Raw genomic sequence first — 16,605 nt, 5'->3', positions numbered from 1 at the left:
GCCCAGTGCCTTGATTTCCCCTGCAGGGTCTGGGTCGATGCAGCGGTACCTGGAAGAGGGGGGGTGCGGGCTGGGGACCGAGCTCCCGAGAGTGCTTTGTTCTGTCGCTGAATATCGGCGCCGGCTGGGGTGCCGCTCAGCAGGTGCCGGGGGGGGGGGGCTGTCGAGTTGGGGGGTGTGCGAGCGGCGACCAGATGTTCATCCCAGGTGCACGGGGCCCCCCAGCACTGCCTGGCCGTGAGGACACCGGCCCGTGTCCCTTCCCTGCCCCCGCTGCACCCCCCACTTGGCCCACGCAGCTCAACCTCAACCCCAGCCATTCCACAGCCCCCCACCCCAGCGGGTCAGGCACGGACAGTGCCTCCAGAGCGGCCCCGGCATGGGCAGACCCCAAAACCTGCACCCCTGAGCCCCACCCCCAGATGCTGTCTCCCAGGCCCTGGGGGCCTGGCCGCAGGACTTGGGGCTCAGGCCGGGGGGAGGCAGGAGCCCGGAATCACAAGGAGCAGCGCTTGGCCTGGCTGTCCTGCCCCTGGGCTCAGGCCTGAGCAGCTGCAGCGCCCCCCTTAAAGAGCTGGCCTTGGCACCCCGCCCCCTCCTAGAGCCCTGCCACCCGGGAGGGCACGGGGAGGCAAAATGAGTCCCTAGGGGCTCGGGGTCTCCCCCCGGGGGAGGGAGGGGCAGCTGGGGCGTCTGGGGTCAGGTGACCAGGTCACGCTGCTCTGGAGTACCCCCATGGCCCCACCCCCCCAGAGCACAGGCTGTTCCCGGCAGAGGCCCCATCCCCCTCCCCACCTTCCTCCCGGCGCCCCCTCCTGCTCCTGCCCCCAGGGAGGCAGGAGGCTCACCCTCTTCCAGCCTATGCCTGTGAGCCCCCCATATCTGGCCCCAGACCTTCCCTTTTCTCCAGGACGCTTTCTCCTTTTGGGGAGCTTGGGCCTCCCCTCCCCCAGCATCCCACCTTTGGGCTGTGGGTGGACCTGCGCCCTTGGTAGTGGATGGGGGGGAGGATGTCACACCCCAGTGGTGGCTGAGTCCCAGCAGGGAGAGGAGAGGGGTCCCCGGCGGAGCCCCCGCTCCCCAGCCCCGGCCCCAGCCCACAGGTGGGACCCGTGTCCAGAGGAAAGGCCGCGTGCCTGCCGCAATGGCCCGGGCCACCCGAGGGGTCGGGGGTGGGGGCGGCGTACCCGGAGCGGGCGCCGGGAGGGGGCTGCCGCGTCTCACCCGCTCCCGTCTCCCCGCCCCTCCTCTCTCTCTCTGCAGCAATTCGGGAAAATTTTAGACGTGGAGATCATTTTTAATGAGCGGGGCTCCAAGGTGGGTGCCGCGCAGAGGCCGCCACCAGTACAGCCGCGGGGCGCGCCAGGCTAACGCGGGGAATGTGCGTTTCCTTCCTGGAGAGCTCGGAGCCCGAGGACCCCCGAGCCACACGGGTGCTTGTATTTCCCGCTCCCCCCCCCCAGCTGTCTGTCTTGTCGCCAACACCACTTCTTTCTTTCTGAGCCACAGGACCACTCTGCCTGCTCCCCGAGTCCCTGGGTCCGCTCCGGGGGGCTGCCGGCCTGGGGACTTGGAGGGGCTGCAGGGCACTCTGGGCACCCGGGGTGGGCAGGCAGGGGTGGGTTGCCCAGCAAAGACAAGCCTGCTTCCCCTCTGGGCAGGGTGACGCCCTCCAGGGGCTGCTGGGGTGAAGGCGGGGGGCTGCCCCCCCAGGAGGCCCCGACCCAGCCTCAGCCACCGCGGGGTTAGGGCGACGGCCGGCCTTGGCTGGGGAGCATCTCCCCGGCAGCTCTGCTCTGTGCCCTCTGAGGCACCAGGCACAGGCCGCCCGTCACCTCCCGGGCACGGCCAGGTAGGGCTGCCGGAACCTCTGCCCTTCCACCGGCCTGACCCGCCCCTCTCTCTCCCCCGCCCACCCCTCCCGCCTCTGCCCCCCCCTCCTGATCCTGTCTCTCTCCGTGTCTGTCCTTCTCCTCTGCTCACAGGGCTTTGGGTTTGTAACTTTTGAAACTAGCTCCGACGCCGACCGAGCCCGGGAGAAGCTGAATGGGACCATCGTAGAGGGACGGAAAATTGAGGTGCTCAGATAAGCGCGCCCCGGCAGGGAGGCCCCCAGGTCCGGCCTGCCGCCGCCCCCCCTGCAGGGCGCTGGGCCGGGGGTCCCCCGAGGCGAGAGGGGAAACAGGGGCAGGGCAGGATGGTGCTGAGGCCAGAGCCCCCTGCATGCCCCCTGTGGTGGAGCTAGACCCCAGGCCCTCCCCGGGTCTCCCCGTCCCCGCCGCCTCCCTCCGCTTCCTGGAAGAGGCCATCACCCCAACCCTGGGGGAGCCCCAGAGGTCCTGGGCTGGGGGGCTTGGCCGGCCTCAGGGGCTGCAGCCAGCCGAACCGAGCCCCCCCCAGGCGGGTCTGCCCCCCGTGGGAGCCTCCTCTTCCCAGGCTGCCCACACCCCGCAACGGCCCCTGTGCCCTGGTGCCCACTCCCACCCCATGGTTCGGGAGAAGCAGGGGCAGCAGTAGCAGACCTCGAGAGCAGAGAAGGCGCCCTGCCAGACAGCCGGCCCCTCTCCGCCCCTCCCCGGAGACCCAGGCCCAGAGAGCTGGTGGGCCGCCCCCTCCCCCAGGGCTGTGGCTCTGTGGGGAGGGCAGGAGGGGACAGGAGCCTGCGGGGCAAACGGGAGGGCTGAGGATTCCAGGAGGGCTGAAGGCACTGGCCTGGGCCAGGGTGCCAGTGCTGGGGGGCCCCGGGGCCCCAGGGGAACAGCCCGGGCAGGGGCAGCACAGCCCTGGCCCTTCGCCCACTTGCTCCCACCTGCCCTGCTCCTGTCCTCCCCCAGTGGCCGCCCTCCATCGCCACCCCAGCCTGCGCCCAGCCACCCTGCGTGGGGGCGGGGCTTCCTGCCTGGAAAGTAGGGCCACCCTGCCCCAAGGGTCTCCTTGGTGCCCACCTGCCCAGAGCTGCCCATCTCCTCCCCAGCTGGACAGGCCGGCACCGGAAGGCTCTCCGCAGGGCACGGCATCGACCAGCCTCCGGGGAGTGGGATGCCGCCCCCCGGGGAGGGGTGACCTTCTCCATGCCTGTGCCTAGAAGGCCTCGGCAACCACCCTCTTGGGGGGGCGACCCGTCAGCTGAGAGCACTTTTTAGGGAGTCCACCGGCACGCTCTCTACAGTAGGGGCTGGGGCCATCCGGTTCTTGGGAACAGTGTTGTGAAGCACAAGTGTCCCCTCGTTTGGCGGTGGTGGCCTCGGCCAAGGGCCCAGGGACCCCAGACTGGGCTGGCCATTAGCCAGCAGCACCTGGAGCAGGGGTGGCCAAGGCCTCTGAAGGGCAGATGCATGGTGGAGAGAGGAAGCCCGACTGGGCAGGCCGCGCTGGGCAGCAGAGGCTGCCACGGGCCTCTGCCTGGGTGCCCTCCGCAGGGACCCGGAAGGAGGCTCATGTGTCCTCTTTCCCCGGGCAGGTCAACAACGCCACCGCCCGCGTCATGACCAACAAGAAGACTGCAAACTCCTATACCAATGGTACGGGCCCTGGGACGCTGCGGGCACCGCTGGCCAGATGGGACCCCAGGGGAGCACTGCTGGAGGTCCACCTTCCTGCGCACCAAGTAGCCCCTGCGCCCTCCTCCCAGCTCCCCTACAGCCACTCTGCACCCTGGTCAGAGGGTGGGCTGGGGCAGGAGAGCTGGGGCACCCACCCACCCAGTTAGCCTCTCACCTCGGGGCCTCTGGCACCCAGAAAGAGCATGTGGGGTTCAGGCTCAGTGTGCCAAGGATGGGCAGAAGACCTGCTTTGCGGTGCTGGGGTTCCCTCCCTGGGCTGGCGTTTGAAGGCCTCGGTGTGTGCACAGCCTTGGGGGGAGAGAGCAAGGCGGTTAGAAGACCATGGCGAGCTTCTAGAGCTCTGCGAGGCCCGGGTACAGTGAGGCCACCTCCAGTTACGTCCCCACACGCCAGGCAAGAGAGGGGCTGAGTGTTCAGGGAGAACGGAAGGAACACTTCCCTTTGGGGACACGGGAGGGGCTTTGCGGCCGTGGGTGCAGATGCATGTCGGGAGGCAGAGGCGGCTGCGCTTCCTGGAAGATGGGCCCGCCCGGGGCGAGTGCAGCTGCGAGGGGAGACGGGAGGGAACGTGCCCTCCGCACGTGTTCACGCCAAGTGAGAGCTGCTGGCGGGAGTGGAGCTGGCAGGCGACAGGGCCTCTTCTAGGAAGAGCCTTCCCCTCGCCAGCCAGCAGCTTCTTGGCATCGACTCCTTAAATGCCGCAGTGCTGTGCAGAGTCAGGACGGGTGGGCTCCGTCAGGCCAGGTAGGTGCAGGCAGGACAGGTGGGGTAGTTGCAGGCGGGACAGGTGGGGGTGGGCGCAGACAGGACAGGTAGGTGCAGGCGGGACAGGTGGGGTGGGCGCAGACAGGACAGGTAGGTGCAGGCGGGACAGGTGGGGGGTGGGCACAGACAGGACAGGTAGGTGCAGGCGGGACAGGTGGGGTAGGTGCAGGCGGGACAGGTGGGGGTGGGCACAGACAGGATGGGTGTCCCTGCAGAACGTGGGCTTTGGTCCTTCCCCTCCAGCAGGGCCAGGTTGGGCCGAGCCCTCCCAACACTCCCCCGTACCCCCTGACCAGTTCTCATCTGGTCGGGGGATAGGCCCAAGTGGAAAGCCTGGGTCGGGTGGGGGCCTCCCACCTGCCTGCCCACGCAGGTCCTGGCACGGGGCCGCGGCTCTGGCTGGGCCCAATTGAGACGGAATGTTGTGCCCCGCCCCCGCATACTTTATGGAGCAACATCAACTACCCGATTCTTTCCGAAAAGCCAAGGGCGCCCCTGCTTTGCCCATGTCCTGGGCACACACTTGCAATGACTCGTGCTGGCCCTCAGCACTGGAAGGGAAAATGCTAGACTTAGTTTACGGAGCCAATAGCCTCTCTTCACAGAAGAGCTACGTGCCCCCACTTTCTGGGGAAAAGTGGGAAGGCTGAGGAGTATGGAAATCAGGGAGAATTCTCGCTACAGCTATTTCCTAAGCTAGTTCATATTAGGAATGTAAGTCATGCTAGTTGAATGAATGAGAATGGAGCAAAGTAAAAACCTCTGCTCAATGAAAGAAAAACATACATTAGACTACATCAAAATTAAAAACATTTGTGCATCAAAAGGCATTATCAAGAAAATGAAAAGACAACCTACAGAATGGGAGAGAATAGTTGCAAACCATATATCTGATAAATGCTTAATATCCAAAATATATAAAGAACTCTTATAACTCAACAACAAAAGGAAAGACAAAATATACAATGGATTTGAGTAGACATTTTTCCAAAGAAGTATACAAATAGCCAATAAGCACATGAAAGGACACTCAACAGTATTAGCTATCAGGGAAATGCAAATCAAAACCACAAGGAGAGGGAAGCGAATTTGGCCCAACAGATAGGGCGTCCTCCTACCACATGGGAGGTCCAAGGTTCAAACCCAGGGCCTCCTGACCCACGCGATGAGCTGATCCAAGTGCAGTGTTGATGCACGCAAGGAGTGCTATGCCACACAGGGGTGTCCCCCGCATAGGGTAGCCCCACGCAGAAGGAGTGCGCACTGTAAGGAGAGCCGCCCAGTGTGAAAAAGGTGCAGCCTGCCCAAGAGTGCCGCTGTACACATGGAGAGCTGATGCAGCAAGATGACGCAACAACAATAACAACAAAAAAACAAGACACAGATTCTGGGTGCCACTGACAAGAATACAAGCGGACACAGAAGAACACACAGCAAATGGACACAGAGAGCAGAAAACTGGGGGGGTGCAGGGAAGGGAAGAAGAGAAATAAATAAAAAATAAATCTGAAAAAAAATAACCGCAAGGAGGGAGCAAGCATGGCTCAAGCGGTTGAGCTCCCACCTCCCACATGGGAGGTCCCAGGTTCCGTTCCTGGTGCCTCCTGGAAAAAACAACAACAAGCGAAACAAATGATAAAACCTCAGGGAAGCCGATGTGGCTCTGTGGTTGAGCGCCGGCTTCCCACATACAAAGTCCAGGTTCAATGCCCAGCCCCCAGTACCTAAAAAAATAAGTGAATAAAACCACGAGGAGACGCCACTGCACACCCACAGGGATGGCTGTTATTTGAAACACAGAAAGTAGCAAGTGTTGGAAAGGACTTGGAGAAATCGGAACACGCGTGCATGTTGGTGGGAATGTGAAGGGGAACAGCTGCTGTGGAAGAGGCCGGAGGCTTCCCGAAGTTAAACACAGAAGTGCCACGTGACCTGGCCATTCCACTCCTAGGTATGCATGCAAAAGAACCGAAAGCAGGGGCTCAGACAGGTGCCTGTGCCCCGTGTCCACAGCAGCAGTACTCACCACGGTCAGACGATGGCACAACCCGTGTCCCTCGGGATGAATGAGAAGGCGGGCTTCACCGTAACACGGAATATTACCCGGCCCAAGGAGGAACGAAGTTCTGGAGCGTGTGGTCTGTAGGGTGGATGGACCTGGAAAACGTGGTGCTGAGTGAAATGAGCGAGGCACGCACAGACAAGTACCGGAGGATTCCATGTATAGGAAAGACTTAGAACGAGCAGCTCACAGAGGCAGAAAGCAGACGAGCTCGCCAGGGGACGGGGGCAAGGGGAATTGTTGCTCGGTGGGTATAAAGTGTTTGTAAATTGAGGGGAGAGAAAAAAAAGTGCTCTGCTCTGCTCACCTTTGTGGCCAGCACAGGTTCGGTTAAACACCTTCCTTGACCTGGTCTGCGGTGGAGAAGGACCCTAGAGGCTGCAAGGAGTTGAGCCCCCGGGCGGGGTGGACAGTGAGTCGCGAGCATGACTTTCTTCAACGCAGCAATGCTCCACGGTTCACTGGCGCGGGGACAGACGTGTTCCCCGTGGAAAACAGACCCGCCGGGCTCAACCAGGCTTTTCTGTTTGCGCATGGAGACAAACAGGCCGTCCAAGTGGGCGTCAGGCCTTCCCCATCCACTGGGGTCCCAGAGGATTTCAAGGGGCCGACAGGGACAGGGAGCGGCACCCAGGAAGCCAGGTGCCACAGGGAGCGGTGCCCATGCCATCTGAAGCAGACCTTCTCCTGTGAGGCCCACCTTTGGAGGGTGATCCAGGAGGGCCAGGGGAGCCCGGAGCTGGCCCCTCCCCCCGAGGCCCCGGGACTGCGTCCTCCTCGGCATTTTACCAGGAAGGGTCGCTTCTTACAGCTGGAGGTTTTCCCAGAAGATGCAACGTGTCTTGCCTCCTAATCTGAGGTTTCTAGAAGGTTCCATAGTCCCAGCAATAACATGCAGATACAAGCATCTGTGCTGGTCGTGTGATGGAGAGCCGGGGATGGAAGGCGGCTCGCGGTCTCACCGAGGAGAATAAGGACCTGGACACCTCCCGCCCACCCAGCTGTGGGGCTTTTAAAATCTGGGTTCGGGGCTCCCACGTGGAGATGGACAAGGAGCCGGGCCTGGGGGCAGGCTGCGAAGAAGCCCTGCGCGAGCTCGAGGAGGGAGCCGGCCAGGAGCCTGGTGACAGAGGGCCCCTGCCCCCACCCTTACGCCTGGGCCGCAGCCTGCTCAAAGCCCCTGGGGCCTTCGGCTCACGCCACCCCACCAGGCTCCAGGACACCTGACTGGCCACCTTCCTGGAGGGAGAGGCCGGCACCAGGTGGCCTGGGCCCCAGCGGGCCGGGATGTGGATTCGGACTCACATGGCCGCTTTGGGGTGGGGCCTCGCACCCTGGAGCTCTGGGTTAAAGGTCACCGCACCTCCGCTTCCACTTCCCCATCTGTAAAACAGGACGGTGCAGCACCCGCCTCGGGGGTCAGAGGACAGAGTGGAAGATGATCAGCAGATGTCCTCACCATGAGCATCGCCCGGAAGCCAAGGGTCCCTTGCCCCCACCTCCCGGCTCCCTGGGGGCAGCCCCCCCATGCCGAGGACAGAGAGCTGGGCTTGGCGCTGGAGAAGGGGAGCCCCTTGGCAGCACAGCCCCAGGGCCCCTGGGCGGGAGGAGAGAGATGGCTGTGGGCAGAGGTCAGCTACCCCGATGCCCCTGGAAGGCCGCGAGGTGCCCCCGCAAGAAAGAACCCCCCCTGCACTTGGGCTGCAGGGTGCGCTGAGGCGAGGGCAGCGCCAAGACCAGTCACCCCCAAAACCAGTCACCCCCGCCGGGGGCGCAGGCACTCACCAGCCGTGTTGCCCCGTCCCTGCGCGGTTCTCCTCCGTGGCTGGAGCCTGCCGCGCGGGGGGACCTGGGACCCCCGGGGAGGCAGCAGTTTGGAAAGAACCCGGGAAGACGGCAGCGGACGGGGCAGGAGCAGGTGCCCCTGCAGCTTCTGGAAAGGAGCCCGGGGCCCGTCCCCTCCGCGGGGCTCTCGCTGCCGCGGTTCTGTGCAGAGGCCTTGCCCTCGAGTGACCCCCGTGGGTGTGAGCGGGTGGCCCCGGGGCTCCCAGCGGAGGGTAAGCTGGAAAGGGTCGGGGAGCTCGTGTGGACTCGCCCGCTTGCGTCCTAGGCTGGAAGCTCAACCCCGTGGTCGGCGCAGTCTACGGGCCGGAATTCTATGCAGGTAACGGCGGGGGCGGGGGGCGGCCGGGGCCTGGCTGGGCACTGGGTGGCGGCCTAGGTGGCTTCGGGGTCAGGGTGGGGGCGCCAGGTGGGGAGGCCCTGGGGGAGGCGTGGCTGGGTGGGCGGGGGGCGTGGCCGGGGTGGGGCGTGGCCTCTGGCGGGCCTCCTGGCTCACTCTCTGCTCTGCCCTCCCCCCCCCCCCCCCCCCCGCGCCCCTGCAGTGACGGGGTTCCCCTACCCGACCACGGGCACCGCGGTCACCTACCGAGGCGCGCACCTCCGGGGCCGGGGTCGGGCCGTGTATAACACGTTTCGGGCTGCGCCGCCCCCGCCCCCCATCCCGACTTACGGAGCGTGAGTACTGGGGGGGCAGTGGGAGGGGGGCGGGGAGGGACGGGTGGGAGGGGGGCCGGGGCAGTCAGAGGAGCTGTGCAGCCTTTCCAAGACCCCAGGGCCTCAGCTGCTGTTAATGGGGCGACATCAGGTCCTGAGCTCGGGGTGGGGTCTCCAAGCCCCGCGCTTCTCTTTTTGGGGGATCCCGAGGTCTTTCGGGTCCTGGCGAGGACACTGGCCTGTGCCCCACACCACGGAGTGGGGACGACAGCTGCCTGGGTGGGGGGGAAGGGTGAGCAAGACTGCGGCCCACGGGTCCCCCGGTTCGTGGGAGGAAGGAGCTGGCCGGCAGGGGTGTCACTCTATTGTTATACCAAAACAGGGCGCTGGAGCAAACGCTCGTTAAAGTGCCAGTGCCATGGGCAGGGCTGGCCCCGTGCCCCCTCCCTCCTCAGCAGACACCGGAGCCGCCCCACCCCGCCTCTGCAGCGCTCCCACCACTCTCTTGTCCGTTTGCTTCCAGGGTCGTGTATCAGGATGGATTTTATGGTGCTGAGATTTATGTAAGTGGAGCCCCCAGGTGCGGGGGACTCAGCCATCTGTGAAAAGTCAGTCTCTGCCCCAGCCCCGCGCCACCCTGCCCACCCACTGCCCTCCAAAGGAAAGGCTGCCATCCTTGGCATCGGGAGGGGAAGGAAGTTCCTTCCCGGGACCTCGGCCCAGCCACCCACCCCCCAATCTGCACCCATCAAGGGCAGCCCTATAAGCCCAAGATGTGGGGGACCAGGTGACTCTTCATGCCCCGGGGTGGGCACAGAGGCCCCGAGAGGCCAGGAGGCAGGGCTCCCCGTGCTCGTGGGCCCAGCCCCCTGGTGGGTCCTGCCCTCCTCTCTCCCTTTGCGGGGTTGCACCATCTCCTCTGGCATGGAGCCCCCCTCCCTGCCATGCCTGGTGGCCCAGCGCACATCCTGTCTTCAGTCGTGGGCCGGCGCCACATTCAGCGGCCACCTGGTCCCAGCCCAGACCGTCTGAGCTACTGCTCCCCTGGCCCGCCTGGCCCTTGAGGCTCCTGGAGAGCCAGCCCCCAGAGTTGCCCGAGGGTCCTCCAGGCCTGCCAAAGGCAGAGGGCCACTGCCCGGGAGGCAGGTCTCCGGGCGGCCGTCATGGGCCAGGCCTCGCAAAGTCAGGCCCTTGCGCCCATGGAGGTGTGGGCACATGAGAGGCGAGACGCTGGTCAAGGACACCCCCGCCTCACCTTGACCGGTGCCAGGGGGCAGCCAGCAGTCGTCAGGCCTCCCCCAGACCAGCTCTAAGGGCCCCCGGGCCGGGCACCAGCCTCACCTCCCCGGGCCAAGGTGAAGGACCAGGGCTGGGAAATGGCCCTGACCCAGCTTCCCCTGGCTGAGCCCCGCTGAGTCCCTCTGCCATCTCTTCTCTCCTCACCCCTGCAGGGAGGCTACGCAGCCTACAGGTACGCTCAGCCAGCGGCGGCAGCGGCGGCCTACAGCGACAGGTGAGCGGCCGGGTGCCGAGCCGGGGGTCGGGGAGGAGGGCCATGGCTGGGCGCCACGCGCTGTTGGGGGCCCGGCGGTGCCTCCGCCCCGCAGGTGCAGGGTCTCGCCAGGGGACCCCAGGGCCGGCAAGCCCCCAGCCGCTCGCCTCTCTTCTGTTTGCTTGACCGGGAGCCTGTGGCCACCCTGGTCCTCGGCTAGCAGAGGGTCCCCCCCCTCCCAACCCCAAGGCTCCAAGCGAAGATGGCAATTAGGGATGCGAGCTTCCCCCCTCGTCGGGGCTTTGCCACCTCCCATGGGGTGTGGGGAGGTGGGCAGGGCCCAGTGGGAGAGCAGATGCCCGGCCCGGCCCTGAGCAGCCCGGGAGGCTGGCAGATGCCCTCTTTGTTTGGGGGGCAGGTTGTCAAGCACAGCCCCCGTGGGGGCCTGCCCCAGCGCCCTCCCCCGCGGCTGCTGGGCGGTTGGGTGGGGAGAGCAGGAGTGCCCGTCCCAGGCAGGCACCTCGTCGGGGGCGGCCGTACCCTGTCCACAGTGTCCACTGTGGCCCGGGACTGCCTGGCCTCCCTCCCAGCAGTGGGTGGGACCCTCAAGCCATGCCATCTGCCTCTCGCTCCATCTCCTTGGGCCCCTCTATGAAGCTGATATTTTAATTCTCGGAATAAATGAGCTGAGAGGAAGGTACACAGGGACACAAGTGCCGCCTACTTTGTGATCGGCCTTGCACACACGGGTGTCTCGAGAGGAGGGGCTGCTGTGTCCTGGAAACTTCCCTGCACCCAGGCAGGAAGGACTGGCAGGGAGGGCGGCACGGGGAGGGAGGAGGCCTCACCCCGCCCCCTCCCCACCGGTGTCTCCTCTAGTTACGGCAGAGTCTACGCGGCCGCTGACCCCTACCACCACACCATCGGCCCCGCGGCGACCTACAGCATCGGGACCATGGTAAGGCCCGCCGGGCCCCGGAGCCTGGGGCGGGGGGCACGACGCGGTGGGGCCGGGTGGGCTGAGGCCCGAGGAGAGGGGCCAGCACGGTGGATGCCTGGATTGGAGGGGGGCCGGGGGAGCCGTCACCCCTGGTCGCCCTGTACGGCAGCCTGCGCCCCCCTGCCCGTGGCCGGGCCTGCCCACGTGGCCTCCCTCCACGCCACGCCTTCCCACGAGGGGCCAAGCGCGGCCCGCGGTTTCTCCCAAGCCCTCGTCCTTGGCTCCCCCGTGGCTCCCCAGGGCCGAGCCCAGCAGGCACCCACCTGGGGGTGGGGGGACTGCCTGCTCTACGGCTGCCTCGTGGGGTGGGCCACAGGGTGGGGAGGGTGAGCGGGGTGCTTCTGATGTACATGCGAGGACAGAGTGTTTGTGTGTATGTGTATGGCTGGCTGTCAACACATGCAACCCAGCTCACTGCACCCCGAGATCTCAGTCTAGTGGACACCCTCCTCCCATGTCCACCCCACCCCCGGCCCCAGGAGGGGGCTGAATTTCGGTTTTCAGCTAGCGCGGCAGCCAGCATCAGAGATGAAGACCTGTTTGTGGTGGGCGGGGATTCCAAGCCAATATGGGTTTTTTTTTACCATCCCCTTTGGTTTTGGGGGCTCCCTCCCAGTTTTTTTTCTTTCTTTCTTCCTTTTTTTAATCCATCCTCAGACCGCCCCCCACCCTCAGCAGCCGCGTTGAGCGCAGGCAACTGCAGGGAGCAGGAGCCTGGGGGTCTGTGCCCCCTCGGCCGGAGCCCCCCGGCCGGCAGGGCCCCGGCTGCAGCTGCTAGCTAAAAGCTCCCGTTCGCACCGAGGGTTCCCCCTCCTGTGCTTTCAGTTTCCAGTTTTCAGGCTTTCTGTTTTCCCCACACTTCCCTTGTCTTACCCCTGCCGTTTTCTCCCCGCTCCTGGCGAGGCTGGAGGCACCTATCGAGTCCCTGCCTGCCTGGGGGAGCTGAGGGGCAATGGCCGGCAGAAGGGAGGGCAGGCCGAGGAGGGGGCCCCAGTGGGCACCAGAGGGAAAGGCCCCGATCCCAGAAGGGTGGGGTCCCCCAGGCCACAGCGCCTCTGGGATGCCAGGGTGGCGGGTGAACTCACGCCCAAACCCCCATCCCCTAAGGAGAAAGGGAGGTGCAGAGAGGGCCAGCTGGGCCAAGGGCCAACTCCAGACTTGGTGGCCGATGGCCCCCGCCCCCCTCCTGGTCCTGAGACCACCACCAGGGCAGAAGCCGGCCCAGAACCTCCACAGGTGCCCCTCCTGTTGCCATGGCAACCCAATGCTCATTCTCCCCAAGGAAAATTACCAGGGGGGAAGAAGGTGGGATTTAGCTCTTTCTCTCTTCATTTTTCCTCGTCTTTTCCCTTTCTTTCTGCCTCCCCCGCAACACACACCAAAAGACGGTCCTGACGGGCTGTTTGCCATCTGTGGCGCTGCAGGCTAGCCCCTGCTGGGGAGGGCGCCCCGCTTCACCCCTGCTAGCGAGCGACCCACCCCTATCCGCATTCCCACTGCCAACCCCAGCCCAGCAGCCCAGGCGCCAGGCACAGCCGCCAAGCAGCGGCCACCGGGGCAGGGGCTCCCCGCTGGCCCTCGCGCCGCTGACATCGTAGATTTTTATCTGCAGCCAGCTGGTCTCCCCACCCCTCCCAGGTGGCCCGGGTGTCTTTGATGCCTGAAACCTTAACTGCCGATTCTGACTTGGGGTGTTGGGCCCCTATCCCCTTTAGGGCAGACCCCACGGTGGGGTGGGGGTGTGGAGAGGCCCTGGCCCTCAGCAGGCAGCCCTTCCCGCGGATCAGCAGTCCAGCTCAGGCGGGGACATCCCGCCTCCCCAGGGTCTGCAGAGCCCCCGAAGAGCCCCGACAGGGGCCTCCAGAGGTCTCCCCGGAAGCGGCGCTCCCGGAACCCCCCTCCCCCTAGGGCTGTCGTGCTTGCACAGGCCCTTCCTGCCGGGAGCCAGGGTGGGTGGCCCCAGCAGGGTCGGAGCAGCCGTTTGCACTGACCCAGACACTGAAACAGACACTTCCAATTAAATTGTATTTCTGGCCCCCTTCACAGGGTAGTCGCTAGCCCGCGGGTGACAGCTGCGGTGAGGGCGCCGGTCTCGGCAAGCCCCTCCTCCTGTGCTTTGGGAAAGGAAAAGTCGGGAGCTCCTGGCCATGGGCGCCTGCCCGCCGCGCCCCAGGGCCACCGCCGGCCTCCTGGCCTCCTGACGCCAAGCCCAGTGCTCTGGGCCGCCTGGGAGGCGCCCCTGCCCCGGCCCCTGCTGGTGGGGCCTCAGCAGCCTGGGAAGGGGGCGCCTGATGGACGCAGGCCCTGCCTTGCCTGCTCTTAAGCTCCCGGGGCCTTTTTATCAGGGAACATTCCAGCGGAGGGGGCTCAGGGACACCCTGCACACAAGCTCCCCAACCGCTGCCGCATCCACCCAGGAGGGTTCTGCGACGGCCGGGTCTCCGCCTTCCTGGTCCTGGCCAGCGCGGCCAGCGGGTGGCAAATGCCCAGAGAACCCCAGGAAGCTGCTGGGGGGCTGGGCAGTCAGCCAAGCAGGCCGGGGCCCCTTGTGTGCTGTCCGCGGGCGCGTTTGTCCGTAGAATGCCCAGTCTCCCGAGTGCCAGGGCCGGGCTTCAAGCGTGGGGGGCATCCCAAGGATCTGGGGGTCCCCTAGCAGCCAGGGGTACGACTGGGCCCCGACCCGCTCACAGGCTCCCTGCTCCCCGGCCTCCCTCTCCCCGACCATCGTCTTCTGTAGCATCTCGTTCTCGCGCCGTCCGTGGGGCCGCCGCCTCCCTCTTGCCTTCCCACGGAGCGGCGGGGCCCCCAGGGCCTCGGCTTCCCGGCACCTCCCGCGGCCCGCCCCGCCCCTGGGCCCACCCCTTTCTGGCTCCGCCCCCTCCCGACCTCGCTCCTAGAGACCCTGCGCCCTCTGGCCCCGCCCCAGGCCCCGCCCTTCCCCTGGGCCCACCCCTTTCTGCCTCCGCCCTCTCCCGATTCCCACTCCTCCAGACCCTCCGCCCTCTGGCTCCGCCCCAGGCCCCGCCCTTCCCCTGGGTCCACCCCTTTCTGGCTCCGCCCTTTCCCCCGGCGCCACTCCAGGCCCTCCCCCCCGCCGGGTGGGCGCCGACTCCGCCGCGAGGGTCGCGCAGGCCCCCCTCGGGCTGGGGCTGCTCCTGTGACCCTGCAGGCCCTGCAAGCCCTGCCTTTTTGTTTCTCTTGTAGTGAAAGCTTCCACCGTTTCCTTCTTGGACCATGAAGGGCAAAAACAAAAAAAACAAAAAAATCACAAAACAAAAACAAAAGAAAAAAAAAGATGTTAAATCCAAGCAACACAAAGCCAACCAAACCAAGAGGCATCCAAGCAAGTGCAAGTCCACCCGCCGCCCCGCGCACCGAGGAGCCGGCCAGCAGGAGCGGGCCCGCGGCGCCGAGAGCGGACCACGCGGGCGGCGGGCGGCTGGCGGGGAAGGGGCTTCGGTGGTCGGGGCCCCGTTTTCTATCAAGTCTTCCTTCCTGGGCCCCTCACCCCCAAGGACAGTGGGGGCGCCACGGGCCGCAGCAGGGAGCGCGGTGGGGGCGCCGGGCCCGAATGGTGGGGAGGGGCCAGGAGCTTTGGTCCGGACCCCGTCGCCCGGGGCACCTCCTCTGCACCCGACCCCTCGTGCCACGCCATCCCCACCCACACCCTCAACCTGCTGCGTGGGCAAAACCACCCAGTGAGGAGTGTGCGGGCGCCCAGAAACCGTCGACCAGCAGCCATGGGTTGTCGCCCCCTCGAAAAGGGCTGGCATGGTTCCAGAACTCTGCCCCCCACCCACGCGCCTGCCGAGACTGACTGGGAGAGAGGCCCATGTGCCGAGCAGAAGGCCGGCCGGCGGGAGGCTTTGGAAGGCCTGGGGGCTGAGGACTTGCTGGCCCCAGCCGTTTCTTTTCAGGAGGGAACTCCAGGCAGGTTGGAGGGGCCTGGGGTGCTCCCAGACTTGGGGGCCATGGGGAGCTGAGCAGCGGCTGGAGGCTGGAGGCCTGGTGCTATGGGTCTGGACGTTCAGAGTGGGGGCGTCCCGAGAGCCAGGGTGGTAGGGGAGGCGCGGGCTGCCACGGCCCGCAGGTGCCTGAGCTGCTGGAGGAGCATGGCCGAAGCCCCTGCGCCGTGGTGGTGGGAGCAGGAAGAAGCCCCTGGCCAGGAGAGCTAGGGTAGGGGAACGCACACACACAGCCTCTCACGTGGCCCCACCGTCTCATGAAACTTAAAAAGTAGAAAAAACGCACCTCACTTTATATTCAGCACACGCTCCCGAGGCTCCAGACAGAACCCTCCTTTTCTATTCCTGTTGTACATAGCCCGCGGCCCTGCCTCTGGCTCTCCGTCCTCTGTACAAAGCCGCCCCACGGCCCACCTGCTGCTTGGGGTCCTTTTCTTGCGGCAGCTTCGCCCCTGACCCCGCCCTGCACCCCGGCAGGACTGCGGCCACGCCCCGGGCTTCCTTTCTTACCATTCTGTATGCTTCCAAGGCGTGACCATTCAGAGTGACGTAGTATTATACTAAGATTATTAATAAAGGTTTCTTTCTTCAAGCCAGGACAACTCTTTCTGATTCGGGCAACTCGTGGGCCCAGAGGGGGGACCCAAGCAGGGCCAGGGGCTGGTCCAGGACAGGCAGGCTCGCCCTCGGGGTGGCCCAACAGTCCGAGCCAGGTGGCCATGGCAGGCGCCAGGAGACCCTTCTCGGCAATACTCCCAAGCCCCAGCCCACCCCACCCCCCCCACGCAGGGCAGGCCGGCAGCCTCGCCTCCCCTCCCTGTGGGTGGTTTGTGACAGAAGCATTGGGCCCCGAGGCAGAGGGTGGCATCGGTCCTCCAGTCCCTGGGCCAGTGCAGTGCCGGCGGGCATGAGCCCTGCTCCACAGGCCACTGCCCATCCAACGGCCTGGCTGGGTGCAGAGGACAGACCCGCAGGCCTGTCGCTGGGGCTTTGGGCAGAGGCTCTCAGCTGCACCCTCAGGATGAAGCGACCCAGGGCCTCCCCTGTGGCCCGAGTCTCCAGGTAAACCCACTTCTCCAGCCCGTTCTGATCCCATGGACCTGGGAAGGGAGCAGGAGCTGGTGGGCCCGGTGGGGGACAGACCCCCACTCCCACAGCCTCCAGGGGGCAGGGAGAGCGGAGGGAAGGGGCAGGAGCCAGGCGCAGTTTAAAAGCCGCCCGCGCTGCGCCCCGGGCCGAGCGCTCCCTTCATGACGCCGCTA

At 65.7% G+C, this 16,605-nt stretch overlaps 1 protein-coding gene across 1 annotated transcript in view; it reads left to right on the top strand.

Annotated features, from left to right (window-relative positions):
* The window catches only part of RBFOX3 (RNA binding fox-1 homolog 3), a 189,253-nt gene extending 173,314 nt beyond the window's left edge, over positions 1–15,939 (top strand). The window contains 9 exon segments of the mRNA XM_058284832.1: positions 1,264–1,317; positions 1,986–2,078; positions 3,461–3,521; positions 8,501–8,554; positions 8,775–8,907; positions 9,410–9,449; positions 10,338–10,399; positions 11,258–11,336; positions 14,583–15,939. Of these exon segments, the coding sequence (XP_058140815.1) occupies positions 1,264–1,317; positions 1,986–2,078; positions 3,461–3,521; positions 8,501–8,554; positions 8,775–8,907; positions 9,410–9,449; positions 10,338–10,399; positions 11,258–11,336; positions 14,583–14,585 (579 nt within the window). The 3' untranslated portion in view covers positions 14,586–15,939.
* The last annotated feature ends 666 nt before the right edge of the window (positions 15,940–16,605 follow it).

Source organism: Dasypus novemcinctus, chromosome 21 (genome assembly GCF_030445035.2).
Source record: "Dasypus novemcinctus isolate mDasNov1 chromosome 21, mDasNov1.1.hap2, whole genome shotgun sequence".
In the NCBI taxonomy this organism is placed as follows: Eukaryota; Metazoa; Chordata; class Mammalia; order Cingulata; family Dasypodidae; genus Dasypus; species Dasypus novemcinctus.
This window is presented reverse-complemented; position numbering and strand designations above follow the sequence as displayed.